The 26887-nt window shown below is 36.6% G+C and overlaps 1 protein-coding gene across 8 annotated transcripts; it reads left to right on the forward strand.

Annotated features, from left to right (window-relative positions):
* Positions 1-26887, forward strand: IMPACT (impact RWD domain protein). Of its 8 annotated transcripts, XM_028480152.2 has the most exons (13): positions 1-141; positions 1224-1352; positions 2355-2407; positions 3812-3874; positions 9891-9959; positions 11135-11220; positions 15310-15432; positions 17299-17396; positions 19469-19542; positions 21427-21556; positions 22773-22829; positions 24157-24291; positions 25239-26887. In XM_028480152.2, the coding sequence occupies exons 1-13, from the start codon at positions 106-108 to the stop codon at positions 25305-25307; spliced, it is 1122 nt and encodes a 373-aa protein (XP_028335953.1). In that variant the 5' UTR covers positions 1-105; the 3' UTR covers positions 25308-26887. The 8 variants fall into 8 exon arrangements, 7 of the variants coding, with proteins under 7 accessions (XP_028335953.1, XP_028335955.1, XP_007116062.1 ...); XR_003677172.2 differs by lacking the exon at positions 25239-26887 and having other exon boundaries at positions 22739-22829; positions 24157-24208; XM_028480154.2 differs by lacking the exon at positions 21427-21556 and having other exon boundaries at positions 22739-22829.

Raw genomic sequence — 26887 nt, forward strand, 5'->3', positions numbered from 1 at the left:
GCTGCGGACAGCGCTGCAGCCGGCGCTCGGCTCACAGTCGCAACGCCCCGCCCCCGCGCTCCGGACCTGGGCAGGCGGTGGCCGCTCGGCCGCTCCCGGGGCCACATGGCTGAGGGGGACGCAGGGAGCGACCAGAGGCAGGTGAGGTCCCGGCGGGGCGCCGACCTTTAGACTTGGCTCGGCCTCGCCTCACCGCCCCGGGCCTCCTCGGCCGAGGGGCCTCTGTCCGGGGCCGCCCCCGGTCTCGCCCGTACCGCCCGCGCCCGAGGCCGCGCCGTTCGCTCCGCCGCGTCCCATTGCCCCGGCGCTTGATCTCAGCCGATCGCTCTCGGGCCGGCCGCTTCCGGGCGTCGGCGCGCTGGGCCTGCCTCGGGCGCTGTCATCGTCAACCATCAGCACGCGACTGAGGAGCTCCCGGCCGGAGGCAGAAACCCGGGTTCTGCTCCCCGCCCTGTCCCCGCCGGGTCACCTTGGACAGGTCACTTAAGAACCGTTTCTGCTTTCGCAAAACGGGCAATAATAACACAGACCCTGGAGTCACTGAACCTTCCTCCTCTTGGCGTTGAGCTTTCCCCAGCGCGTGGCTCACGTGGGCGCTCTTAAAGCTTTTCCGAATGCGCTATGAGGACAAAATGCGACGATACAAAAAGTTGAATGTATACTTTGCTTCCCATTTTTACCTTTAGGTCCGGTTTTACTCTTCTTTAAGCCGAAACCAAAAGAGTAATTTCTGAAATGTTTCGAGGGTTTGATGACCAAAAACCCCAACAGCCGCCCAGCCTCGTGCCCAAATTCAAAACAAAAACAGCGAAGGAGATAGCCAGTAGTAATATAGGGCGAATATAATAAGTAGCAGTGCCACCAGGGAGTGGGGGCGTGGGGTTACCTTTTAAAAAGAAGGTGGAGCAGAGGAGTTAATGTTTATCCTTTCGCTTGTAAATCTCACTGCAGGATATGGGAGTGCATGTGTATTTTGGCTCAGTAGTGGTCAAAAGCACAGTGATGTAGTAGCAAGGCTGGTGCCAGTCATTGTAATCGTGTCTGGTACCCAGAGAGTAGAACATGGTGACCGGCTGCTGAGAACGTTTGGTATCGTTCATTCAGGGATCCTTCATCCAAGATGGTGGTGTTAAATACAAATACCTTATAAAGCAATAAGGAAAACTCAGGTTTTTAGGGTCGGTGCATTCTTTGACTTTTTTCCCCCCATCATCCTCTTTCAGAATGAGGAAATTGAAGCAATGGCAGCTATATATGGCGAGGAATGGTGTGTCATTGATGACTGTGCCAAAATATTTTGTATTAGAATTAGCGACGATATAGATGACCCCAAATGGACACTTTGCTTGCAGGTATTTTTGCCCTTCTCTACAGCCATTTTCCAGTTACAATGCTGACTCTTGTATGATTGACTGCTGTTGTATTCCTCTAATGATTATTCCTGTGTGACTTGTTCTGAATTGTCTTTTTGTTGTTGCCTTTTGTTAACGATTGATGATCTAAACATATGGGTAATTAAATCTGAGATCACTCTCAAGTAGTGCTTTCAGAGATAGTCTCAATCTTTTCTCTCCCAATTATTTTATTTATTTAAGTGTTCTTAATGTACCATTGGCAGACTTGAGTTTCACTTCCTTTCACTATCCTGTACGTGTAATAGAAGAGAGTCTAAACCTGGGAAGATGACTAACATTTAAGAGGAAGAATAGGTTAGTTATTTAGATGGTTCATAGAGTAGATACTCATTTCTTTGTCAGTTGGTAATTAGTTGTGGTTAGGATAAATGAAAACATCAGCTATGGCTTTCTATTTTAATGCTTATTCTTTGATGACTACCTATACTTCCAACATAAAAGATGCCAAATTGAGTTTTTGTCAGTATTTGTTTTTATAGTAATACTGATTTGAAAAGAAACGTGCATAGTTCTCTATTAAGTGTTAGCTATTTAATGTATTTAATAGTGTCTGGTAGGATTTTTTTTTTTAATTTCTTAAGAAAAATATCTGGAACATGTTATAATGCCGCTCTTTCATTTGGGGTTGGGGTATAATGCCCCTATTTCAGTTTTTCTTTTCCTTTTGTCTTTGTCCTCCCCACTTATTTTCTAATTTTCATTGCTTTTATACTTTCTCTGCAAATAATAATCTCCTTCTTAAAAGATTGGCATCATCTTAACAACATATTTAAGGCAGAAGCATAATATGAGGTGGGAATTCTCTCCTGAAATTTAACAAAACAATGGTTTTGTTTCTTAGTTTGGCAAGTTAGAAATCTGTCCAATGACTGGCTTTATGAATGTTATTTTTGAGCCATGATGAAGTATAAGCAGATTTGTTTTTAAACTGCTTTTTAGGTGATGCTACCGAATGAATACCCAGGTACAGCGCCACCTATTTATCAACTGAAGTAAGCTATATTTCTACATTTATATTTTTTAATAAAAAGATTATACTTTTCAAAGATTGTTTCTCTGTACTGTACATTGTGTTTATACAGACTACCTTATCAAAATGTATATAGAAATTAAAAACACCTTTTGGACTTGATGTAGAGCATTTAAATTTAAAAATTAAATTATGTAAAAACACTTCGAAGTTTGCCACTTAGTATAAAAGAGAATCAGAGGATCCACAGGGGGTAAAATAGCTACAGAATTGTCTTTAGAGACAGGGAGGGAAATCTTCCTCTTCAGACAACCTAGCAATCTAGAAACCTTGGCCTATAGAGTTGCTCCTAACCTGGTTCAGCTGACCTCGCCAGTTCCTTGACATGCCTCTGTGTAAGACAGCCTGCCTTCCAGGAATCGCCCATGGTGCTTGTGGTGCTTGACCTGCCCTTGTTGTGGAGGAGCCATCTCAGCAGCCCAAGTGCAGTCTTAATGAGTCGTGACCTGTTGATTGCCAGTAACCTTTGATCCACCTTGCCCGCTTGACCTACTAAGCTGTATAAACCTGTGCAGACAGAATTGCATTAAATCTCAATTACTAAAATTTTTACCTTCCAGTGGGATTGTCTTTTGTATGAGTGTTTTAAAACCATAGCGGTAAAATTTGCTATTACTCATGGTTCTGTAACTTTTCATTTTTATTGACAATGAAAGATATTATAGAATGCTTGTAAACATCTGTGCCCTTTTCAGAAAAAGTTGATTTTTATTTTTACAGTCATGTGGCAACTGACTTATTTGTTAGAGTTCTTGTTGTTGTTTTTCTTTTGCGTTACCTGGGCCTCTCACTGTTGTGGCCCCTCCCTTTGCGGAGCACAGGCTCCGGACGCGCAGGCTCAGCGGCCATGGTTCACGGGCCCAGCCACTCCGCGGCATGTGGTATCTTCCCGGACCGGGGCACGAACCCGTGTCCCTTGCATGAGCAGGCGGACTCTCAACCACTGCGCCACCAGGGAAGCCCTAAAGTTGTTTTTGAGACACCAGTTAGAAAAAATTGGGAAGTCCTGATAGTGTGGCAAATACTGTGAATCTGGAAATTTAGATTCTGGAACCTCTTCTGCCACTTAGGTAGACTAGGGCAGATTTATGATATCCTATGAACTCCCCTGTTTTTTAAGCCATATTTTAATTAAATAGTAATGGTGTTGGCTTCATCATGGTTTTGGGGGAGGAATAAATGAATTAATGCCAATGAAAGCATTTTGGAACTGTATCGATTTATACAACATAACATAACATTTTGATGAAAATAGAAAAATTTTTAAAGTTAAATAAAACCAGTTTGTGATTAATCAGTATTTTTTCTTTGAGATATAAACACAATCTTTGAATAATCTTCTTTATTTTGTTTTATTTAATCTTAGTGCTCCTTGGCTTCAAGGGCAAGAACGTGCAGATTTATCGAATAGCCTTGAGGAAATATATATGTAAGTGATGGATGATTAAAAAAAATTCTATGAGTGACTCTGTTGTGGGCCTTTGTTGGAATCATGATATGTTAGGGCCTTTTCTAAACTTTTTGTTAAGCTGCTTTTCCATTAACAAAAAGAATATACTTGAAAAATCCTTGAAAGATTGGTTGTATAATGTAATTTTATATATACATTTGATATGAATTCTGCTTAGAAACAGAAATACATTATTTAGAACTAATAGCTATAAAGACACTTAGCCAGCTTGTGAAAGTAAATTCAGAGATACTGCTCTTATTTTGCTATTTTCATAGGCTATGTTGAATGAAACTGGTAACAGCAGAATCCTAAGCATAATTATTCATTAAACTACTATATATTTTTAATGGTAACGTTCTTGTATTAGGCCGTAAGACTGAGAGTCTGTTGATATACTGTATTTTTCACTCTTTCATTCATTCAACAAATGCTCTGTGGCAGGCATTGTACTAGATCCTGGATACGCATAATTAGCAAAAACAGAAATGGTCCCTGTTTTCATTTAGAATTTGCAGGTAGGGGAGATATTACTCATAACATTGTAAAAATGGATGTCACACTGCAGCTGTGATAAGTACTGTAAAAGAAAGATATTAATATACAGTGCTAATTGAGTTTGTAAGAAGTGCTGACCCAGTCTAGGAGGTCAGGGATGACTTGTTTGACTTAAGAGCTGAGTTACTTAAGTGAAGATAACTCCAGTGATGGGCCACAGCATGTGCAAAGGCTCTCTGTCAATGAGTTTGGCACATGTCAAGATACAACGTAATGGTGGTATTAAGTGGGAAAAGAGAGGGGAGGAGAGAAGGGAACATGGAGGGAAAATGACCTAGTGAGGTAGGCAGGGGAAGTTATGGAGAGTCCTGTAGGCCATGTTGAGGATTTTTGTCTTTATCCTAAGACCTTTGAGAAGCAGAGAAGAGTTTGAAGTGGTGTGATGCCATGATAAGATTTTCATTTTGAAAACACCATTCTGTTTCTGGGTGAGAACTGATTGGAAGGGAGCAAGGATAGATGTGGGATATCAGGAGGCTAGTGAAGTAGTCCAGAGAAGATATTTCTTTGATTTGGGTTAATTTTAATGAGATACATTAATTTAGTACAACAAATAATGTTCTGGAACATCAGTTTTACTGTAATCCAGGAACTGGTAAGGATCGTCTTATATGTTGTAGGTGGCTACCCCATTTGGCACAGTAAGAGAACCCCGTTTGTATCTGTGGGATCTAGACCAGCTTTCTTTTCCTCACAGAATATTTAATTTAAAAATGCTGTGTCTTCATGGAATTGATTCTATTTGTTCCTTCCTAGAGGAAGTGTGGTCTTCCTTGAGTTCCTAGGTTTACACTTGACTCTGGAAGTAACCAAGAAATGGACATATCAATGGGAGAGGCCCCCATTTAGTGATTCCATCATCCTCAGCATATAAATATTACATGTTTTCTCAGTGAAATGTTTTCTGATACCTGACCCTGACCTTACTGGCCACTCCACCTTTTGTGCCCCCAACAAACTTCTTTCTGTAATCTTTTATTTATGCCTAGTTACCAATTTATCTCCCCCCTAAAGTAGAATAAGATAAATATTGCTCACCAAATATTGCTAATCATTGCTCACCAATGATGTCGTAATTATACATCTTACAGTCATTTTTCAGTTCTTATCTTACTTGACCTCTGTAACTTTTGGTGGTGTTGAACACTTTGTCTTCTTGAAAAATCTTCCAACACTGGCTTCCATCCTGTTAATCATATTCATCAATTAGATTTTTCTCCTATCTGTGCACAATGTCGTGCACTCTGAAATGGCTTCCCATCTGCCTTTTTTCTGCCCCAAAAGTGCCCCCCTTTATTAAGAGATACCCTCCTATAGGACACAGCTCGCTGTTCTCCCTAAGTACACTTGAGCTACTAGAGAATTAGGAAGGATCCGAAATAACAAAGGAGTTTGTTCTAAAGATAGGACATGGTTCATACTGTCTTGTTTATTAAAAACACTTGAAAATAACCCCAGTCCAACAGTAGTATTTTCACACATGTGGTCTAAATAGAAATATACATTCTGTTTTTAAAAGTTTTGTGTGACAACTTTTAATCATATTTTCCCATAAAATCCCAGCAGGGGGCAACAAGTGAAAAACACTATTAGTCATTGAAAATTAAACATTTTAAATGTATGGATATAGTTCTTAATGTTTATAGTTTCATTATGTTCTAAATATTGTAACATTATCAAGATTTTCATATTTATTTGGCATCATTTTGAATGATAAATTTTATTTTTGCCTAGATAAGAAGATGAACTATGTTTTTTCTTATGTGAGGAGGGATGAAGTCTGAAAACTAAGTCTTTCCAGTAAACATTTTTTGAGTATCTTCTATATGCTCACACTCTGTTAGGAGTTCGGAATTTAAAAATTAATATAGATTAATTGTGTACCAACACAATATAGTGACAATTACTGAGAGGTTTGGACCAAATGCTATTGTTTTTAGAGGTCTCTGGGCATGTGGTGAGGTTGTAAAGGAGGGTTCCATTTTGAAGGTGATCTTTGGGTGTGGTATTTGGCAGATGATCAGAGGGGGAGAGATTTTCTGATAGAAGGAACTGCATGAGCAAAATCATGTAGGTGTGAAGCAACCTGGCATCTTCAGAGTTCAGCAGATAGTTCAACATGCCAGGGATAGAAATTGAGGTAGGTGTAAGAAAAAAGAACCTGTAAGCTGGTAGGGAGTTTGGGCATTATCTTGTAGGCTGTAGGCATTTTAGGCAAGGGAGTGATGTAATGAGATTTGTGTGGCAGTGTGGAGGTTGGGCTGTGAAGAGTTTGAAGTGAGGGTCACCATAGGAAAAGCAGTCAGTAACTAGGAGGGAGATAGTGGAGACCTTTATTAAGGCAACAAGAATGCAAGAGAGAAGAACGGTCAGTTAAAGAAGTACTTAGGAACATAAACTAGGATTTGGTGATTGTGTAGATGTAGACTCATTTGCTTATCATACCTTATTTTTGTTTAAACATTTTACATATGGATATTTTGACTATATGAAAATAGTTTAATAAAACAAAAGGAAAATAACAGATTTAAAAATACTTTGAACATTATACTAATTGGTGTTAAGAGAAAATGAAAAGGATTAAAATTTTTTTAAATTTGAATTTATGATAGTCCATTTCAACACTATTTAATTTAAATCCAAGAAAATGATTAATTTCCCACAGCTCTTCACATTCTGATGTATCATGAAGTCTTAGGTTTGGAACTTGGAGAGTGAGACTTGTCAAAGCAGAAAGTGCACCAGACCAAATTAAACAGGCAAGGTAGACTTTCTTCAAGACTATTGCAACAGGGGAGAGAGGCAGAACTCAGTCTGAGCTCAACTTTCTGAAACAAAAGGCAATATGGTTTTTAAGGGCTGGGATGAGCTGTAGAAAAGTACTGGGGGATGCTGGGGGGAGGTTGATCAAGTGAGAGTGTCCAGCACATTAAGTTTCTTCCTGAGTTTGCAAGTGTGTTTCTCTGTGATTAGGCTATCTGTGTTTGCAAATTGTGGCTCATCAGGAGTTAGGCCCCTACCAGCCAACAGAGACTGGGAAATAGGGCACTGTCTTCCTTGATGACTACATTTCAAAAGAATGGCTCCCAGGTCCTTGAGAAAGACAATCCTAGGTTCTAACACTGACAGAACTTCTAAAAAGGTGTCCATAATTCCAGAGGAGCAAAGGAAGAATTTACAGTGACAAGTTTTGTAAAGAAAATGCTCTAAGAAGAGAGAGGTCAGGACCTAGAGTAAGGAAGCTCAGCCTGTCTGAAGTTTAGTCAAGCTGATGTTAAGGCTGTCTTTGTCAGGCTTCTGGAGTCAGTTTTTGAAATAGTGTGACCTCTTTCTCATCTGTAAAATGAGGATAAAAGAATAATATCATTGTAAGGATTAAGTGACATAATCCATGTAATGTATTTTAGCACTATATAATAGCAGCTCTCAATTTTGTTGTTCTTGTTAGAAGAATCATCTCATCCAGTTTTGTCATTTTGAAAATGAGATGATGGAAACTCAGATCAAGTGATTTGTCTAAGGTCACACAACTTAGTAGTACATTGTAGTGAATAGCTTTACCCTTAAGTCAACAAATATAAATATTGGAAAATTAAAGATACAAAAATTAGAGCCACAAGTAAAAAAAGAGTCACAAGTAACTTGACTTTTGATCATTCTGAATTGGATAATAGTTATTTAAGTGTATTTAATCGCAGTATATCTCAACTAAAATATCAGTTTTTAATCCAAGTTGATCTTTTATTCAATTTGAAAGAAATTTTGTTCTAGACTTTTTATATTCAGCTACTTTACCATAACTTAATTTCATAAATAAAAGCTTAGCATCTCACCCTATAATGAGTAGTTCTCAGATTTTGTACCCATTCTTAGGATTCAGCTGACTTCCTCAAGGACCATTGGGTGAGGGGAAGAAGGGCATAGGAGGGAAGACTACAGCTTCTGTCTGTTTCTGTGAGAGATTTCATTACAGCGAAGGCAAAAGTTTGAAAACCACCAAATCCTAGTCTGTAGTTAAAAGATATGAACAATCAACTATACTTGAATCAAAAAAAAAAAAAAGATATGAACAAACTATTGTCATGAGAGAAAACACAAATACAGCAGTAATAACAACAACAATAAAAACACCCAAACCACCATCAGTGATAAATTTGGGGGTCCAAGGGAACAAATAATTTAATTTTCATTTTCTTTAGGAAACCTTTCACATCCACTACAACTTCCTTAAAATGGATTTCAGTAAGTCTAGTTAAATACTAGGGAAGAAGGAAGCATTTAATAAATGATTATGGGCAGAGTGCTGTTGTATATTGTTCTGCAGGAAGCCATGGGCCAGAGGAGATGAAATTTGGAGTTAAGGTTTAATTTCTTTATTATTAGGAAAAATTACTTATTAATTGTGAAAATTCTTCCAAGGTGTTTTCCATCTCCCCTGCCCCCAATAGTCCCCTAACAACAATAACAACAAATCTGAATGTGAATATATATTCACAGAGGGATGATTTTCCTGTCTCAAAGGGTGGTTATGAATGAGGATTAAGTGAAGTAACAAAGCATTTTCTACGTCTTATATAGTAGGTGTTCAGTACACACTGGATATTAGTGCTTCTACTTTTGGTGATGATGATGTGATGAATTAAATAGAATGAGAGTAGGGGATGGAGAGAATTACATATAAAACCATACATTTGTAAGGATAATAACTAAACACTGAGACAGGGGACCCCGTTTTCTCATTCACTACCATACTCCCAGGGCTGCACATAATACTTGGTGTATAGGCAAGGCCCTTAAAGATCTGTTGAGTGAATTAAGATAGGTCCACTTGAAAAGAGACTACTTTTGTAAAGTAAGGCAAGATGCTGTAAATCTGTTTTATAGGTGAGGAAACTGAGACTCAGAGTTCAAGTGTCTTACTTGCCTAAGGACACAGCTGCTTGATAGGAGAGCAAAACGCAGTGGGCGACCTGAGCTTTGGAGTAAGTCTACATTCACTTTCTGGCTCTGGACTTCTTACTGCTTATTGTCTTAGACAAGTTAATTGATCTTTCTAGGTCTGCTTTCTCATCTGTACAATGGGGAAATAAAACCTACTCTATTAGACAATTATGAGCATTAAATGTGTTGATATATATAATGTACTTTGGGGCTTAGTATATACTCAATACATTTTACCTTTCTCTGTCTCTATACCTCTAAATCTTTTATTGAGAAGAGAGGATGGGGGTAGGAATTGTTTAAAAGAAACCCAACCAACATTCTCAGTTTTTTAAAACCTTTCCAATTGACTTTTGCTCTCTCTAAATAAGACACGTTGCCAAAGAACACGGAGGATTGTTTTAGTACTCAGGAGTTGTGGGTGAGATGGGAGGGTTTGAGGATACAGAATTATTTGAAAACAGTGTTGTTTTCTTCTGTAATCTTGTTTTGAAAGTTTCCTTTGGGTGCTGATGAGTGGTGATAAAAAGATGATGGTTTCAAGAGCAACTGTTAGAGGAAGGAGGTAAGGTGTTATGAAGTAGTATGATGATTTCTTTAAACACACTTATTAAAACTTATCTAAAATTAGTGTCATCTCCTAAAGAGTAGACACTTGGGCCTTTATTTTATTGCTGTTGCCATCATTTAACATAATGCTATGGACATGAACTATGACATGTTCTTTTTCTCAGTGAGCCTTTGAGATGGATTTAATTATCTGAGGCAGCCAGACAGCTATTTGGAACCAAAATGAATCAATTTGGTCAATAGAATATTTTGTCCAAAACAAAATAAGAATATAAAGTTTTCCATTGATTGTCTTTTAAGTCTTGTAAATTGGCTTTCTGAGGGAGTTTCTCAAATGCTTTGTATTCTTATTTGTTGAAATAAGTACATTAAAAAAGTGGTTTGAAATTGTTCAAAAAGTTTAGAAAAGCAAGCAATGACTGGGCATCAATACTACAATTATATTCACTGACAGAAACTAAATCATATTTATATCTATCTTAATTCATCCAGTTCAAGTTCAGAAATTTTCTTTCCCCTTTTTGGTTGCAACTCTTCTACTTATTTTAAGTGAGCAATGTTAATTTTAATTTGGGAGCCAGTTGGAATTTTTAATGTTGATGTATTAAATATTCATCCACAAATCTTAGTAAATTGCATGTTTTTATAAATTCCTCTTTAAAAGGCATGGCTAGGGAATTCCCTGGTGGTTCCGTGGTTAAGACTCACCTCTTTCACTGCAAGGGCCTGGGTTCAGTCCCTGGTCGGGGAACTAAGATCCCACAAGCTGCACGGTACAGCAACCCCACTCCAAAAAAAGGCACGGCTAGATTGCATATAATTTCTTAGATTGTAAATATGTCTATATTTTCTTGAATTTGAGAAGGAAATTTTGTTAACACCTTTATTGGAGTATAATTGCTTTACAATGGTGTGTTAGTTTCTGCTTTACAACAAAGTGAATCAGTTATACATATACATATGTTCCCATATCTCTTCCCTCTTGCGTCTCCCTCCCTCCCACCCTCCCTATCCCACCCCTCTAGGTGGTCACAAAGCACCGAGCTGATCTCCCTGTGCTATGCGGCTGCTTCCCACTAGCTATCTATTTTACATTTGGTAGTGTATATATGTCCATGCCACTGAGAAGGAAATTTTTAATAATAGTTTTTTCCCCTGAATTTTGTTTAGACAGAATATTGGTGAAAGTATTCTTTACCTGTGGGTGGAGAAAATAAGAGATGTCCTAATACAAAAATCTCAGATGACAGAACCAGGTAGGTTTGCTCTTTTAATTTACAGTAATTAAATTTTCATGTAGATATTTTCATTGAAACTTTTAATGATAATCTGTATGCTGTTTTATGTTTTTATATGATAAAATATGTTTCTCTGGAAAGTTCTTTACTCATGTAAATATGGTTATTTCTTTCTATAAGCTTTAGCCTCCTTGGTTTCATATTACTATAAATTCTTGTAGAAATAGATTTTTATGGTTAAAGAACTTGGGTCAAAAATCTTTGCTTTCTTTGACTATTGTTATGGTAATATGAACCATGTAACATTCTTCATGAATTATTGGACTATGTAAGTTAGACATTAGCTTCAAATGAGTGTAGTGTTTATAGAAAAAGAACTTTGGAAAACACACTGACCAGTATTTAAGATATAAAAATTGACTTTGAAAGTTGATTTTTTAATTGAGATAGAATTCACATACCATGATTATTCACTCTTTAAAATGTATAATTCAGTGTTTTTTAGTTTATTCCAAAGTTATGTAACCATCACCACTATATAATTTCAGGACATTTGAAAATTGATATTTTGCTCTATTATTATAGTTTTATTGACTCTTAATATACAACAACATAGAAAATTCTTATGTTTTCTATTTACTTTGCTAGTCTGTTCCAGTTACTACAAAAGCCCTTTGGAGAGGAAAATTACTAAGCCTGATTTTATTTCCAAATAGAGTTTTATTATTATCACTGATAGAATTATTTTCAATTTGGGGAGAAGAGGGATTAAAAAAAAAAAAAAAACCCAATAGTCTATTTACTAATTCTTAGAAGGTTATTTACACGGAACCAATTTTTAAGGATTCCCTTACCAAAATCAGGATAGATTTAAAGTTGATAGAAATATATATTTTTTCAGAACATTTTACTATTTTTCTATAGAAGCAAATGTTTTTACTCCTTCCATTAAAATCAAAGAGATAAATGGTCTGAAGATATTCTGATCATGGGACTATATGTTTTGAAGTATTTTCCTTGACTTTTTATGATTCATGTTCTGATTTTGCAGCATTTCAAGGCATCTGAGAAGTTTTGAAACCTCAAAACAAAAATTGAGTTTTGCCAATCCACCATTCTAGAGTGTGGGATAATTGCAAAAATGGGATATAAGCAAAAATTTAGGACTCCAAAAAGCTTGGAATCACTGAACTATTAGGAAATTTTTTAAATTATTGATCTTAAAATGGTATTTTCCCTTTCCCACCTATATCTATAATTTAGTTTAGCCACACTTCAGACTTTCGAGTTATTGATTTAGGTTGTATAATTTATAATTTGAAAAAATTTTGTTTGGAATTTTTTAATTAGAAATTTTCTAGACTTCATATTAAAACGGAAGGTTTAATAATTCTGAAGAATGCATAAGGGTGTAAGCTAGTGATCGGGATATCTCATGAGAATTTTCTTCTCCAGGGTACCCACTTGACAAGTAATTTATTTTTATTTTACTATTAATCTTCAGTACATATATATTCTTTATTATTTCATTTTTTCTACTATAGAAATGTGAAATTTTTAAAAAATTTATTTATTTTATTTATTTATTTTTGGCCACATTGGGTCTTCATTGCTGCGCACGGGCTTTCTCTGGTTGCAGCGAGTGGGGGCTACTCGTTGTTGCGGTGCACGGGCTTCTCATTGTGGTGGCTTCTCTTTTTTTTTTTTTTTTTTTTAAATTATTTATTTATTTTTGGCTGTGTTGGGTCTTTGTTCTGTGCGTGGGCTTTCTCCAGTTGCGGCGAGTGGGGGCCACTCTTCATCGCGGTGCGCGGGCCTCTCACTGTCGCGGCCTCTCCCGTTGCAGAGCACAGGCTCCAGACGCGCAGGCTTAGTAGTTATGGCTCACGGGCCTAGCCGCTCCGCGGCATGTGGGATCTTCCTGGACCGAGGCACGAACCCGTGTGCCCTGCACTGGCAGGCGGATTCTTAACCACTGTGTCACCAGGGAAGCCCGTGGTGGCTTCTCTTGATGTGGAACATGGGCTCTAGGCGTGAGGGCTCAGTAGTTGCAGCTCGCGGGCACTAAAGTGCAGGCTCAGTAGTTGTGGCATACGGGCTTAGTTGCTCCACGGTATGGGGGATCTTCCCGGACCAGGGCTCGAACCCGTGTCCCCTGCATAGGCAGGTGGATTTTTAACCACTGCGCCAGCAAGGAAACCCCAGGAATGTTAAATCTTGAAGTAATTATATACTATTTACACTTTTAAAAAATTCTGAACTAATTTTAGACTTACAGAAAAGTTGCAAAAATAGTAGAAATAGGGGCTTCCCTGTGGCACAGTGGCTGAGAGTCCGCCTGCCGATGCAGGGAATATGGGTTTGTGCCCCGGTCCGGGAGGATCCCATGTGCCGCGGAGCAGCTGGGCCCGTGAGCCATGGCCGCTGAGCCTGCACGTCTGGAGCCTGTGCTCCGCAACGGGAGAGGCCACAGCAGTGAGTGAGAGGCCCGCGTACCGCAAAAAAAAAAAATAGTAGAAATAGCTGTTATATCCCTCACCCTGCTTTCCCTAGTAACATCTTACATAACCGTATTATAATTATAAAGAACAGAAAACAAACATTGGTATAATAGTAACTAAACTAAAGAGCTTATTCAGATTTCACTAAGTTTTCCACTAATGTTCTTTCTGCTGTTCTAGAATCCTGTCTAGGGTTCTTTGTTGCATTTAGTTGTTATTTCTCCTTACTCCCTTTTAGTCTATAAATAGTTCCCCAGTCTTTGCTTCACTTTTTTTTACCTTTCATGACCTGACACTATTTTGTGGAATGTCCCTCAATTTGAATTTGTCCATTGTTTTCTCATGATTGGAGTAAGATTAGGCATTTTGGCAAGAATATCATAGAAATGATATTGTATCCTTCACAGTGTATTATATTAAGGAGCTAATGATATCAATATGCTTTATTAATGGTGATATTTACCTTGATCCCTTGGTTAAGGTTGTATCTGCCAAATGTTTCCACTGTAAAGTTACTGTATTAATCAAGCGTTCTCCAGAGAAACAGACCAATAAGATGTGTGTGTGTGTGTGTGTGTGTGTGTGTGTGTATTATAAAGAGAGAGGAGGAGGGAAGGAATGGTTGAGGGGGGAGAAGGAGGGAGAGAGAGAGGGTTTGATTGATTTTAAGGAATTGGCTCACGAGATTATGGACACTAGCAAGTCCAAACTCTGCAAGGTAGGCTGACAGCCTGGAGACATAGGGAAGGAATTATATTGCAACTCAAGTCTGAAGGTTGTATGTTGGCAGAATTCCCTCCTTCTCTGGGGAGGTCAGTCCTTTTTCTTTTAAGATCTTAACTGGAATCTCACTTGCATTATGGAGGGCAATCTGCTTTACCCAAAGTCAACTGATTTGAATGTGAATTCCATCCAAGAAATACCTTTACAGAAACATCTAGAATAGTGTTTGACCAAATATCTGTGTACCATGGCCTAGCCAGGTTGATATATAAAATTATCAGTTACTGTCTTTCCCTTTGTAGTTGATAAGTATCTTGGGGGAGATACTTTGAGGCTATGCTAATACCCTATTCCTCCTTAAACTTTAACCTACTGATTTTAGTATCCATTAGTGTATCTTATCAACAATATTTGTAAACAATATGGTGTTGTAACAATATGGTGATTTTCATTTCCTTCTTTCCTTCTTGCTATGATTAATTGGAATTCTATTCTGAGAACAAGATGTCTCTTTTCCACATTTATTTATTTGATTACTTATATTAGTATGAACTCATTTTATTTCATGAGTTAAAATTCCATACTGTCATTATTTTGTTGCTCAAATTGTTCCAGGTTTGGCCTTTAGGAGAGCTCTCAGGTAGGCTCCTGTGTTCTTTTTATAAGCTTCCATTGTTTTTTGAACATTTCTTTACTTTCTGGAATCACAAGATATTCCAGGCTCATTTTGTATTTTCCTTGTCCCAACCCTGGAGTCAACCACTTCTTGTAGGAGCCCTGGTTCCTTCTGTTGAAGACTGGTGTTTAGAGACCAAGACTAATGGTTTTTTAGTGTAATTTCTTACTGTCTTATGATCACTCATCATGTCTCATATCCACATAGGCCCAGACGTAAAGAAGAAAACTGAAGAGGAAGATATTGAATGTGAAGATGATCTCATTTTAGCATGTCAACCAGAAAATCCAGTTAAAGCATTGGATTTTGATGTCAGTGAAAATCCAACAGGTATAATGTTATTAGTTTATTTTGAGGAAAGTGGGATGGTAGCATTATGAATGGAATTTCTATACCATTTGGAATGGTATAGAAATTTAGTAAACTCACATTTTAGGAAATTCTTATTAATTTGTAGAGAATTGGGTTATTTTTTTCCCATCTCCTGGCCATTTTGGTGTTTGCTAGGTCTATCAGAATGGTGAGGAAAAAAATAGAAATTTACTTTTTTCTTTTTTTTTGCTATTTATCTAGAGTTTTGAATTAGTGGTGAGAGAAATTGAAACTAAGAAAAGCTGTGTTAATATTTTCAGTTCACATCCTGCTTTTATATTTTTACTTTGAAATCCTTAGCTGTCTACTGATAGCTCAGAGTTAAATTTTAGTCTTTGCTCACAAATATAAATACAATAATTGAAGGTACAACCACTGAATTAAAGCTAGTGAAATGCCTTTAGGATTTTAGTTTTTGCTTAAGCAAATTTGTTCCATGATAAAGTAGTATTCAGCTTATGGATAGGTTGATGTGATAAATCAGCTCTATATTTCTATCAGAAAGTATGTTCCATTTTAGTATTTTAAAATTTTGAATGATATAGTCAGTTTCCTCAAGTCTCTTACAAAAACATGATAGACCAGAGGGAATGTTCATTCTCTTTGAAGATAGGGAGTTCCCTATGCCATTATACAGTAGCTTTTAAACAGTAAATGAAAATTTAAAATTCTTGCATAGTGTCTCAGGATTAGTGGAAGGGGACAAAGAAGCCATGAATGAGTGGGGAAGAACACCCAGGATACCTGCTCCTATTTCACTCTAAGTAGTTCCCATTTTATTCATACACATATTTGCAGATTTGGCATAGGATGTCTTTTGGGAAAGAAAATCCACTATTAAAAGAAAAAGAGTGAAAATCATAGTCATAATAAATCGCATCCAGTTCCTATTGACCTTAGTAGTGTACTAGTGCAGTGGTCACAGTCTGTTCAAGAAGAGAACATTGCTGGGGGAAGGAAGAACATCCTGCATAAACCTGGCTTCTCGTCCTAGTCCTGCCACAAACCAGTGCAGTGATTTTTGGCAAGTTATTTAAAGTGCTCCAGAAATATTTTTACACATGTTACTTGAAGTGTTTCATCATTTATAAAGCAAACTGACTTGGTAAGATTCAACAGATCAGTGAATAGAAATAGAAAAAAATTAAATTCTTTTTTTCTGATTAACTTTTCATCCTAAATGAGGCAGATGCAGCAGCTAGGATGGTTGGTAAGTTTCTCATCTAAGTTAAGGGTAAAATTAATGGTTCTTAAGCTTGTTTAAAAGGCAGAATAACTGGAAATCACAGTACTCGATGGAATACCAATTTGGTGTACTATTGATACATTTAATTCAATCCTATGAAGTAGGAACAGTTTTATTAGCAGAAGACATTATATTACAGCTATACAAAATAAAGTCATAGATTTCCCAACCCAGAGGTCCATCAGCAGTAAAATGAATAAATACTCCATATTAGCAGCTGTCAATCTTTTTGGTCTCAGGACCCCTTTTTACTCTTAAAAATTAGATGTTATACCAACTTATACAACTGAAATAGTCCAGGATTTGAGTCCCAACCTACCATTTCCACTGGGTGACCTTAGCAAGTGAAAACCATTTATAAGTCAAGTAGTTTTATCTTAATGTACAATATATTAGGAAACTTTTTACTTAAAATTATAATTAAATTTTAATAGACAACCAGTATTTGTTATTTGAGTTGATTTGCCATATAATTTACATCTCTTTCCCAACTCCCCCCACTATACCATTGCCAATTTTTCAGTATTTGAATGTAAGAATTTAAAATATAAAAGTAATATAATTCTTTAAATTTATAGAAATAGAAGAATTACCTCCGATTGATCATGGCATTCCTATCACAGACCGAAGAAGTACTTTTCAGGCACACTTGGCTCCAGTAGTTTGTCCCAAACAGGTAAACTTACTGTGTCCAGTTCACTTTGATGTTGTTTTACCAAAGTAATTCAAGCAAATGGTTTTGCAATAATATCTTTGTTTTTACTATTATGTTTAATTTTCATGCAAGATAAAAATTATTTGCTAATTTTCTACTTCCACATTATTGGGAATCATGGAATATTTGTTTCTGTTTATCACTGCTTTCAAAATTGTATACAGACTGATTAGGGCTTAACTCTCCAATGGATTTTCAAAGAAGAAAAACCCATTGTGGTGGTGTAGAAAATTATGATGCTTAAGCTTGTTGAAAAATTATTTGTCTTATCATGTGGGAGTTCTATAAAACCTAGCCTGTTCTACTGTTGCCCGAGTAAGGGGACAGTGGACAGACTGGTTGAGCCCAGTCTTCCCAACCTGAATTCCTTTTCCTTTCTGCTTCCTGATTTTAGGTGGCCTGATATCCACCAAAGGATATTATATGGGAAAATCTTCAGTCAAAAATAGTATTACTAGGTCTTTGTCTTTCTCAGTCTCTTTTCAGCAGAATCATTTTCTTCTTCCTTGCTGCTATAATCTAGCCTAAACTTTATTAATGTAAGAGACAATTTCAGTACACCTATAAAGTTAAATTAACCAGAAAAGTCTTAGTAGCTTAGCATAGGTTTTAAGCATTGGTCTCTTCCCTTTGGTCTCTCCAAATTCTTCTAAAGCCCTGACCTATAGGAATACACTTTTTTGCACCAGGCTGCCTTTTCACTCTCTTTTAGTCTCTGGAAGAGGAAGTTCTTTCCTTCATTGATTTGTGGTCAAAATAACAGATTTTGGTGCAAGCTTCTGGGCTTTTCTCTCAGGAACCCTATTTTGCCCTTGGCCATTGCTCATAATCTTGTTGCCAGGGTCCTCCTTAGACATTCCATTCTGAATCTCTCCATACTGGATCCTTTTTCCATTTCTGATTGTAGTCACTTAGACTTACAGGATCATAATTTGTGAGAGCTGAAATAAATCTGAGAGGTCAGTGTCTACTTTACTGATCAGGAATCTGGGAGTCTGAGAAGCACAATTTCTGATCCAAATTGGTCTCTGTATCTCCAGCTTAGTCTTCCTTACTTCCAGTATTTCTTCTATGCCCCTTGCCAACTACCTTTCTAAAAGATCTGACCACGTGTCACTCCTCCCCCACATAGCCAATAATCTTTGCTGATTTCCATTGGCTACAAGGAAAAAATCTAAACACATTATACAAGGACCTTTGTGATAAGACCCTACTTTAATCATTCTGATACATCTTCTATCATCTCATTCATACTCTAAGGTAGAGCTACATAAAACTATTGGTCACTTCCTGAACCTTTCTCTTTTATGTCCCTGCTAAGGTTGACAGATAAAATACAGAATAGCTAGCTAAAATTGGAATTTCAGATAAACTTTATTGCATAGGCTATACTTATAATAAAAAAATTTGTGGTTTATCTGAACTTCCAATTTAACTAAGCATCGTTTATTTCTGCTTACTAAATCTGGTACGTTTGTACATGCTGTTTCCTCCAAATGGAATGGCTTCTTCTTGCCCCACCCCACTCTTCCATTTTGATGCAGAACTGTCACTTATCTTTCAAGACCTGGACCTTGTTACCTCTTCTATGAACCTTATTTGACTCCCAGAGAGTTTTGGTTTTATAACATTTGGAACATACCATTATTCTGTACCTGTCACTTTGGTAAGTTTTCAGAGCTCATTTCTAGAAATTCTTATATTTTCGTTTAAATTTCTCTATACAGTATGGGGAAAATTTCTTATATACAAGTACCTTGGACATGGTTACTGCTTAGATATTTGTTGATAACTGGTGGTCAGAAATACCAGGTCTATCATTTTTGTACCAATTAGAGTACCAGTGTTTGCCCCTAAAATGAGGAGAAAATTTTGGAAATGGCTTTTTCAGAATGTAGTTGAGTCTAAATAAGTCTTGTTAATTTCACTACAATAGTATATACATCAATATGCTTTAAGGTTTTTTTTAGCATTTATTTACAGAGCAAATTAAAAGTATACATTAGTTTATTTACATTACTGCTGTTTTTAAGGTGAAAATGGTTCTTGCCAAATTGTATGAGAATAAGAAAATTTCTAGTGCCACCCACAACATCTATGCATACCGGTAAGTGATCATCACAATTTTAGGAATGTGCAATTTGTAAAAAATGGGGGAAGGGACTTCCCTGGTGGCGCAGTTAAGACTCTGCGCTCCCAATGCAGGGGGCCTGGGTTCAATCCCTACTCAGGGAACTAGATCCCACATGCATGCCTCAACTGAGAGTTCGCATGCCACAACTAACGAGCCTGCGAGCCGCAACTAAGGAGCTCGCCTGCCACAACTAAGACCCAGTGCAACCAAATAAATAAATATTAAAAAAAAAAATGGGGAAAACTGATGCATAATTTAAAAAAACAACAACTATTATATTTTTTTTTCCACTGTAAAAGTAATAATCATGTGTGGAATATTTGGAAATGGCAGAAAAAAAGAATCAGGAAAAGTTAACCATTTTCTGCCATTAAATGTAACTGATGTTGTGAAATATTTTCTTTTTTAATCTTTTCAATGCTTTATTCTAGTATCAAAATTTCTCCTTAATGTAACAAAAGCATTTTTCCATGTTATAATTGCTTTATAAACATTATTTTAATGGCTGTATAATATTTGTTTGAGGCTCCATACCACAATTTTTTTAACCATTTCCTTTTTGTTTTAGTTTTTCATTTTTTCTAAGTATTATAAAGAATAGTCCCATGAACATCTTTGTGTACTTTTTGCATTATTTCCTCAGGATAGGTTCTGGTTGTTTCATATTCTTTTTTGAAATGAAACAGAAGTATAATTAAAAAGGAAAAAAGAATAGATTCCTAGAAATAGAATTATCAAAAAGTATGAACATTATTTAAACTCTTGATACATACTGCCAAATTTTTTCTAACGTTTTTCTTTTAAACTAATTTATGCAGTGAATTAAGACTGCTTCTTTCACTACATGTCTTTTAGTTTTGAGTATGAAGGTTTAATAGAAATCTGCTGATTTGTTAGTAAAGAGATGAAGGGTATATTTTTTAAATATGCAAATTAGTACAGACTTACAGAACATAGTTTAGGACTAAAATAAATCAGAATATAGACATAGGAATTTCGTGCAAATTTAAAATGTGATTCAGACTATTTGTAAAATCTAGGCTATCTAAAACTCAAAATCTCAAAAAAATTTCTCACTTTGGATAGGTGAGTTTTTAATATTACTAAGTCACATCCCTTTAAGTACCCAATCTTACCAATAAAACTATTTATTATATAATTCCCTACTTATTAGAGTATCACTACACAGAATTTTGGTGTTTTCTTAGTGAGTTAGGGTCATCAGTATAAAAATGAGGGATTAGACTGTGCTTGGTCTCAGTGATTAGAATGTGCTGTAAAAGTATTAATAGGTACTATTCATTCGTCCCACGTGTTTGTTGAGGGCCTGCTCTGTGTCATGTGCTTTACATAAGTTAAATCTAATTATTTCAGCAACTGTGCCACTGTAAAAAGTTTAACTTTTTCAAAATCACATAGTCGTTAAGTAGTAGAGCTGAATTTGAGAATCTAATTTCATTTATCTCTATCTTATTCCTACATGGCCATGTTGGCTGCACCTTCAGCAGTTCCTGGACATGATATTGATCTTAAGTTATCAAAAAGTTAAATAATGTGCCGGATACTCTTTTTCAGGCCCCAGATTTTTGTTTTTTTAGGTACTTGAGCATTTTTGCTTATTAATGGGTGATCAGTTGTCACTTCTTACAGATGTCAGCATGACTGCATGTAGCAGCCCCTCCAACTCACCCCCTTATATAATTGATGCTTGGGAATGAAGGAGCTTAGCTTGTCAGAATTGTGTGTCAGATAACAATAAAAAGGCATAAAGTGGAGGCTTGAAGGACTCCACTGGGAGTTAAAGAAATAACCTTTATTTGGTACATGGACTTTGTGTTGTGTATTTTGAATGCTTAGGGTCCTTTTAAGGTTACTTCCTGGTTCTGGGGCTGTGTTCCTGCTTTGGAGTTATGGGGCACTCTTCAGGCTACTGGTAAACACAGCTATCGGATGCTGCATCATTATCTTCCTGGCATGTGAGGAAAGGGTTAGTGAAAATGACCATGGTATTTCCTTTTTTTTTTAAACCTAACAGTACTGATTTATATAGTCAGATTTCTTCATTTGTTCTATAAAGTCAACCCCAGAATCCTTTTTGCCTTAAATTTGCCATATAAAATTTTGTTTAATAGTACTAACTTTCTTTTCTTCAAATGAGGCCAACTCTAAATAATAGTAGAGCTTGGTCATAGTAGGTGGGCAGTAAATATATACTGAGTGAATGAATGAATAGATGGTTTGGTGGATGGAAAGATGAATGAATGAATAGGATTGCTATAATAAAATTAATATAATTGACTTAGGTATATTGATAAGGTAGTATTTGGCTTTTTATCAGCATAACTGGAAAGATATCTTTGCTATATTTGCCTAGTTCTAGATGGTACCATTTGTAGGGGCCTAAAAAATACACTAGATGGCATACCTTAACTGGCACTGTTTTCTTTTTATAGCTCACACTTATTTGCCAAGCTAATTCATCTACAATGTAGCCCATGCTAACTTTCTAGATAATTTAAATGGGTAAAAATACCATGATTTATCTCTGATATTGATAACTATCCAGGAGGAAATAACAGAGAAAAATAAATCTTATAATTCTTAGAATGGGGAAGATAGATAAATGCTTGGTGGCTAGAATAAGATGTTAGGAAAGTATAAAATATTAACTTATGTTGGTTTTATCACCTCCATCTTTTTTATATACCTTTTGTCTCTTTCACTGGAGTTTAGGCTCTTTGATGACAGGAGTACACCACTTATTTCTTTTATACCATTTCATAGCACCTATTTTGTGCCTATAATGCTTATATACAGTTTATTCTCAGTAAATGTTTTTTAGTGACTATTCTCTATAATCTCAGCTTCAAGATTAAATGAAGTGGAGGAAGTGTCAGATGTGTAAACTCACCTTCCCATAATTGTAGCATTTCTGATTTAAAGGAGGTACCCTTGATTCTTAGCTTTCCAAAATATAAAAAGTTAAGTATACTGGATAGGAAATCGTCAGTGAAAATATAGCTAATTTATAGTTCAGTAAAGATTTTTTTTAAACAAGTATGCTGATTTTGGAAGTAAATTGATGGCAGCAAATATGAAGGAGTAACTTTTATTATTGAATACAATATTTCAAGGTTTTAAAGTGTAACACTGTCACGTGTATTTCTAGAATATATTGTGAGGATAAACAGACCTTCTTACAGGACTGTGAGGATGACGGGGAAACAGCAGCTGGGGGGCGTCTTCTCCACCTCATGGAGGTGAGTGTGAGTTAAACCCTGTTAATCCTGTTCTGTGAACCATAAAATTTCTCAACAAAATTCATTCCTAAGTTCCATTTAGGAATAAGTAAATCATTTAGACTATATTACATGAGATAATTTGGTTTTATTAGTAGTTAGTTTTTAAACATCGATAGATAATTTTAACTGCTGGATGTGGGGCAGAAAGCAAAAAGTTAATAACGAGTGCTGTGCTTTCAAGCTCTTTCAGTCCGTAGACAATAGAAGATTATCTTCAGCTCTGGAAAAACTTATCCTTTTCGTTTCATGACAATTTCCTTTCCTCTATTTTCTCTGTTCTGTCTTTGCAGAACTCCTGTTAGTTGGATATTGTACTTCTGGATAGATCCAGAATGTTTCTTTTTTTATTAAGTTGTCCATCTCATTGCCTTATGGTCTAAGACATTTTCTTGACCGTCTTCCAAAATTTCTATCAAATTAAAATTTTTTTTAGCAACCATGTATTTAATTTTCAAGAGTTCTTTCTTGTTCTCTGTTTTTCCCTTTTCATAGTGTGCTGTTCTGCTTTTATGGATACAATATCTTCTAAAATTTTTCTGAGTATACTAATTAGAGTTTCTTTTTTTAGATGTTTTCTTCCTTAAATTTTTCCTGGTCCATTTTAGTTTGTTTATCTTGTCCTTTCTCTTTCATGCTGCTGGATTTTCTTCATCTGTCTGGTGATCATTGATTGTTCATTAATTTTAAGAATGGATTGTTTTTTCCCTAAGGTAGTTGCTATAGTTTCTTCTGCTATTGTATGTGGAGGTTTGTTTTCTAACCAGGCCCTTTCCTTGATAGAAACTTTGTGGGGGTCAGGCCTGTAGACTGGTGGGCTTCACGTTAAGGGCAGCATTTGACAAATGTCAAACTGAGGAAGACCTTACTGGTAGGCACGAGTGATTACTCATGCAGCCCCAGTTCTCTCTAGCTGTTTTGTTCAGAAGCAGGTTTTGTGTTGCTGTTTGACCTAGGGGTAAAAAACTGCCTAAGCTAAGCTATTCTGGTTGAAGTCACCAAGAACTGGAATCCCACTGCATGATCTCCCCTTCACTCTGCCTGGTGGTCCCCAAGTTTGCAATTCAGGGACACTGTGGAGCACAGTGTTTGTTTTCCAAATTCCCTTCTCATTCTAACATTCTGTCCCCTGAATTGTTATAAATTGCTCTCTGCTTACTCATGGTTCTGCCATTAAAGTCGGGGAAATTTTATGTGCAATTTTATGTATGGGTTTTTGCATTTTCCTTTAAAACTCACATCTGTACCTGTCTATATTTGTATGTAATTATGCTTCTGAAAATAACAGATTTTGAATGTGAGAAATGTCATGGTGGTGGTATCACGCTGGTATGGAGGGATTTTGCTAGGACCAGATCGCTTCAAACATATCAACAACTGTGCCAGAAACATTCTAGTAGAGAAGAACTACACAAGTTCACCGGTAAGTGGTTACTGATATTATATCTAGAGAGTTTCTCACCACTGCCTGTGAAATTTAAAAAGAAAAAAAGAAAAAGAAAATTAAGAGTGAAGCAGAACGAGTGAGGTGCATTAGAAAAACCTTTGGACTAGGAAACTGGAAGCTTAGGTTTTAGTCAGAACAGTGTGATTGACCAGTTGTGTGACCATGGGAGGATCACATCATCTCTTCAAACCTTAATTTTGTAGATTCATGGAGTTTTATAAAAACCTTAAAGACCAGTTGGTTTCCACTCCCTAAAATTGAGACCCATAGAAGTTATAGCTAATGTTACAGTGAACTGGATAGTCTTTAAACATCTATAAAATTCTAACATTCTCTGTTAGTGTCAAAGTGTATCCCCTTTCCCCTGGCATGCCTTTAGATGCCTTCTTCCTTTATACTTCGAGTTTTTTTGTCTCGTATTTCAGATATGTTCATATCTATTTTATTTAAACTTTGCTGCCTTACTTTGGAAAATGAACAGTGGATTAAATAGTATTGAGAGGAACTCCCTGGCTGTCCAGTGGTTAGGACTTTGCACTTCCACTGCAGGAGGCATGGGTTCAATCCCTGGTGAGGGAAGTAAGATCCCACAGGCCACACGGTGTGGCCAAAAAAAAAAAAAAATACACACACACAAAAAAATAATTTAAAAAATAAACTTATAAATAATATTGAAATTACTCAAACATTAATCTGTTAGATAACTGAGATAAATGAGTGTTTTCTTTGATTATCCTCGATTGTTTTGGAAATATTAAAATAGACTATAAATGAAAGAGCCCTGTAAAACAGAAAGATGGTACATATGGAAGTAATTATACTTTCACTATTATACATATTCTATATGACTAGATTTAAGAGTCCTAAGCTAGTACCTTCATATAAATGTAGGAAGATACTACATTGATTTATGTCTTTTTCAGGAGGAATCATCTAAGACTTTGGGAAGGAACAAAAAAGTAAGAAAAGACAAGAAGAGGAGTGAACATTAATACCTGAAAGTGTTTGAAAGGTCAATTTGCCTATAATCATATACAAATTCCACAGTCATCAAGGAATATGTTGTGCAGAGAAAGAATCCTGGACTGTTCAAGTCAGCCAATTCATTGTGGACACCAATATTAATCTTTTCTTCTTTGGTTATATCATCTGCCAAAAATAGAGAACTTGTGATTATTTTCATGAGTGTTTCAGGCTGATTAAGAAGGATTAATTTGAACTTAATCACCACTTTATATAATTTTAGGAAGGTAACAGTTGCCCAGGGCAGTACCTGAATTAACTGTCCATTTCATTACATGTCAAGTGCCTTTGTTAGGTGGGGAAGAAGTGTCTCTAAAGGAATATAAATACCTGATTTCTTGTCATTGGGATTCTCGTTTTGTTAAATGAATATTACCTTTTACTGCTCTTTACTGCTCCGTATGGCTTACTGAAATAGGGGCTCATTGAAGATTGATCTTAGAGAGTTTCTTCTTGTGATTTTAGTTCATAAGTATGTCACCTTTCATTTTATAGTGCTCATGGAATGATGGATTAAGTGAAAATCCAGGAGTATCCATCTGCAGTTATGTGCTGAAGTGATAATTCATCTAACAGATTCGTTAGCATAAGTGTTATGCCTCAGTTTCTGTTGCAAATTGGTGATTGTGAAATTTCAAAAAGTGATTTTCTAATCTCTACTTTTCTTGTTTAATTCTTGTACTGTTAAGCAATAAATATGGTGTGCCAGTAGTCTCCTCCCACCGCCGAAATGTGTTGGTGTAATATTCTGGTTTCTTTTAACAACCTGGAAGTACTTTCTTGTGATCTTCATTGAGAAATTAGAACTATGCCAGAAGCTGTGCTATGGTTAATGGAACATTTATGGAATGGGGTAGAGGTGGCAGAACACCACTGGTGTAAGGTGAGAGTGTATTGTGTAGTTCTGTAAATGTGATGCACATTTCCCATCCACACGCCTCCAGCTATCTTTCTCAACTCCATGACTTTGTGGAGAGAAGGAGCAAATCTTTGATTGGAAAAACAGAGAAAATCCCTCTTTTTTTCCATCTTCCTTTCATCCGTGTTTTATAAAAGTTCCTTCTTTCATCTGCAAGTTGTGCAGGTTACCTCTAGGCATCTAGACAATAAATTTATCCATGAGATATAAGTCATTAACTGTTCCCTTTTAGATAATGATTGCAAACAATTATTAAAAATTATTAATTGGTCACAGATTTACTTGAGATTCCCTGCCAAAGAGAGGGAACAGAAATAAGGAAGCAATTTGGGATGGTGCTGGAGCATGGAAAACATCAGAGAAGAGTGGACCCAGATTTTTTTTTCCATTCTCTGATGTTTTACCTTTAAGAGATCTAACATCGGGCTTCCCTGGTGGCGCAGTGGTTGAGAGTCCGCCTGACGATGCAGCGGACACGGGTTCGTGCCCCGGTCCGGGAGGATCCCACATGCCACGGAGCGGCTGGGCCCGTGACCCATGGCCGCTGAGCCTGCACGTCCGGAGCCTGTGCTCCTCAACGGGAGAGGCCACAACAGTGAGAGGCCCACGTACCGGAAAAAAAAAAAAGAA

This window comes from Physeter macrocephalus, chromosome 19 (assembly GCF_002837175.3).
Source record: "Physeter macrocephalus isolate SW-GA chromosome 19, ASM283717v5, whole genome shotgun sequence".
NCBI lineage: Eukaryota > Metazoa > Chordata > Mammalia > Artiodactyla > Physeteridae > Physeter > Physeter macrocephalus.

Excerpts from the sequence above, each read along its gene's own strand:
- IMPACT (XM_028480152.2), top strand. The coding sequence starts at position 106 with ATGGCTGAGGGGGACGCAGGGAGCGACCAGAGGCAG. Across the intron at positions 2,408-3,811 it reads CCACCTATTTATCAACTGAA|TGCTCCTTGGCTTCAAGGGC; the intron begins GTAAGCTATATT and ends ATTTAATCTTAG. Across the intron at positions 15,433-17,298 it reads TGTCAGTGAAAATCCAACAG|AAATAGAAGAATTACCTCCG; the intron begins GTATAATGTTAT and ends TTAAATTTATAG.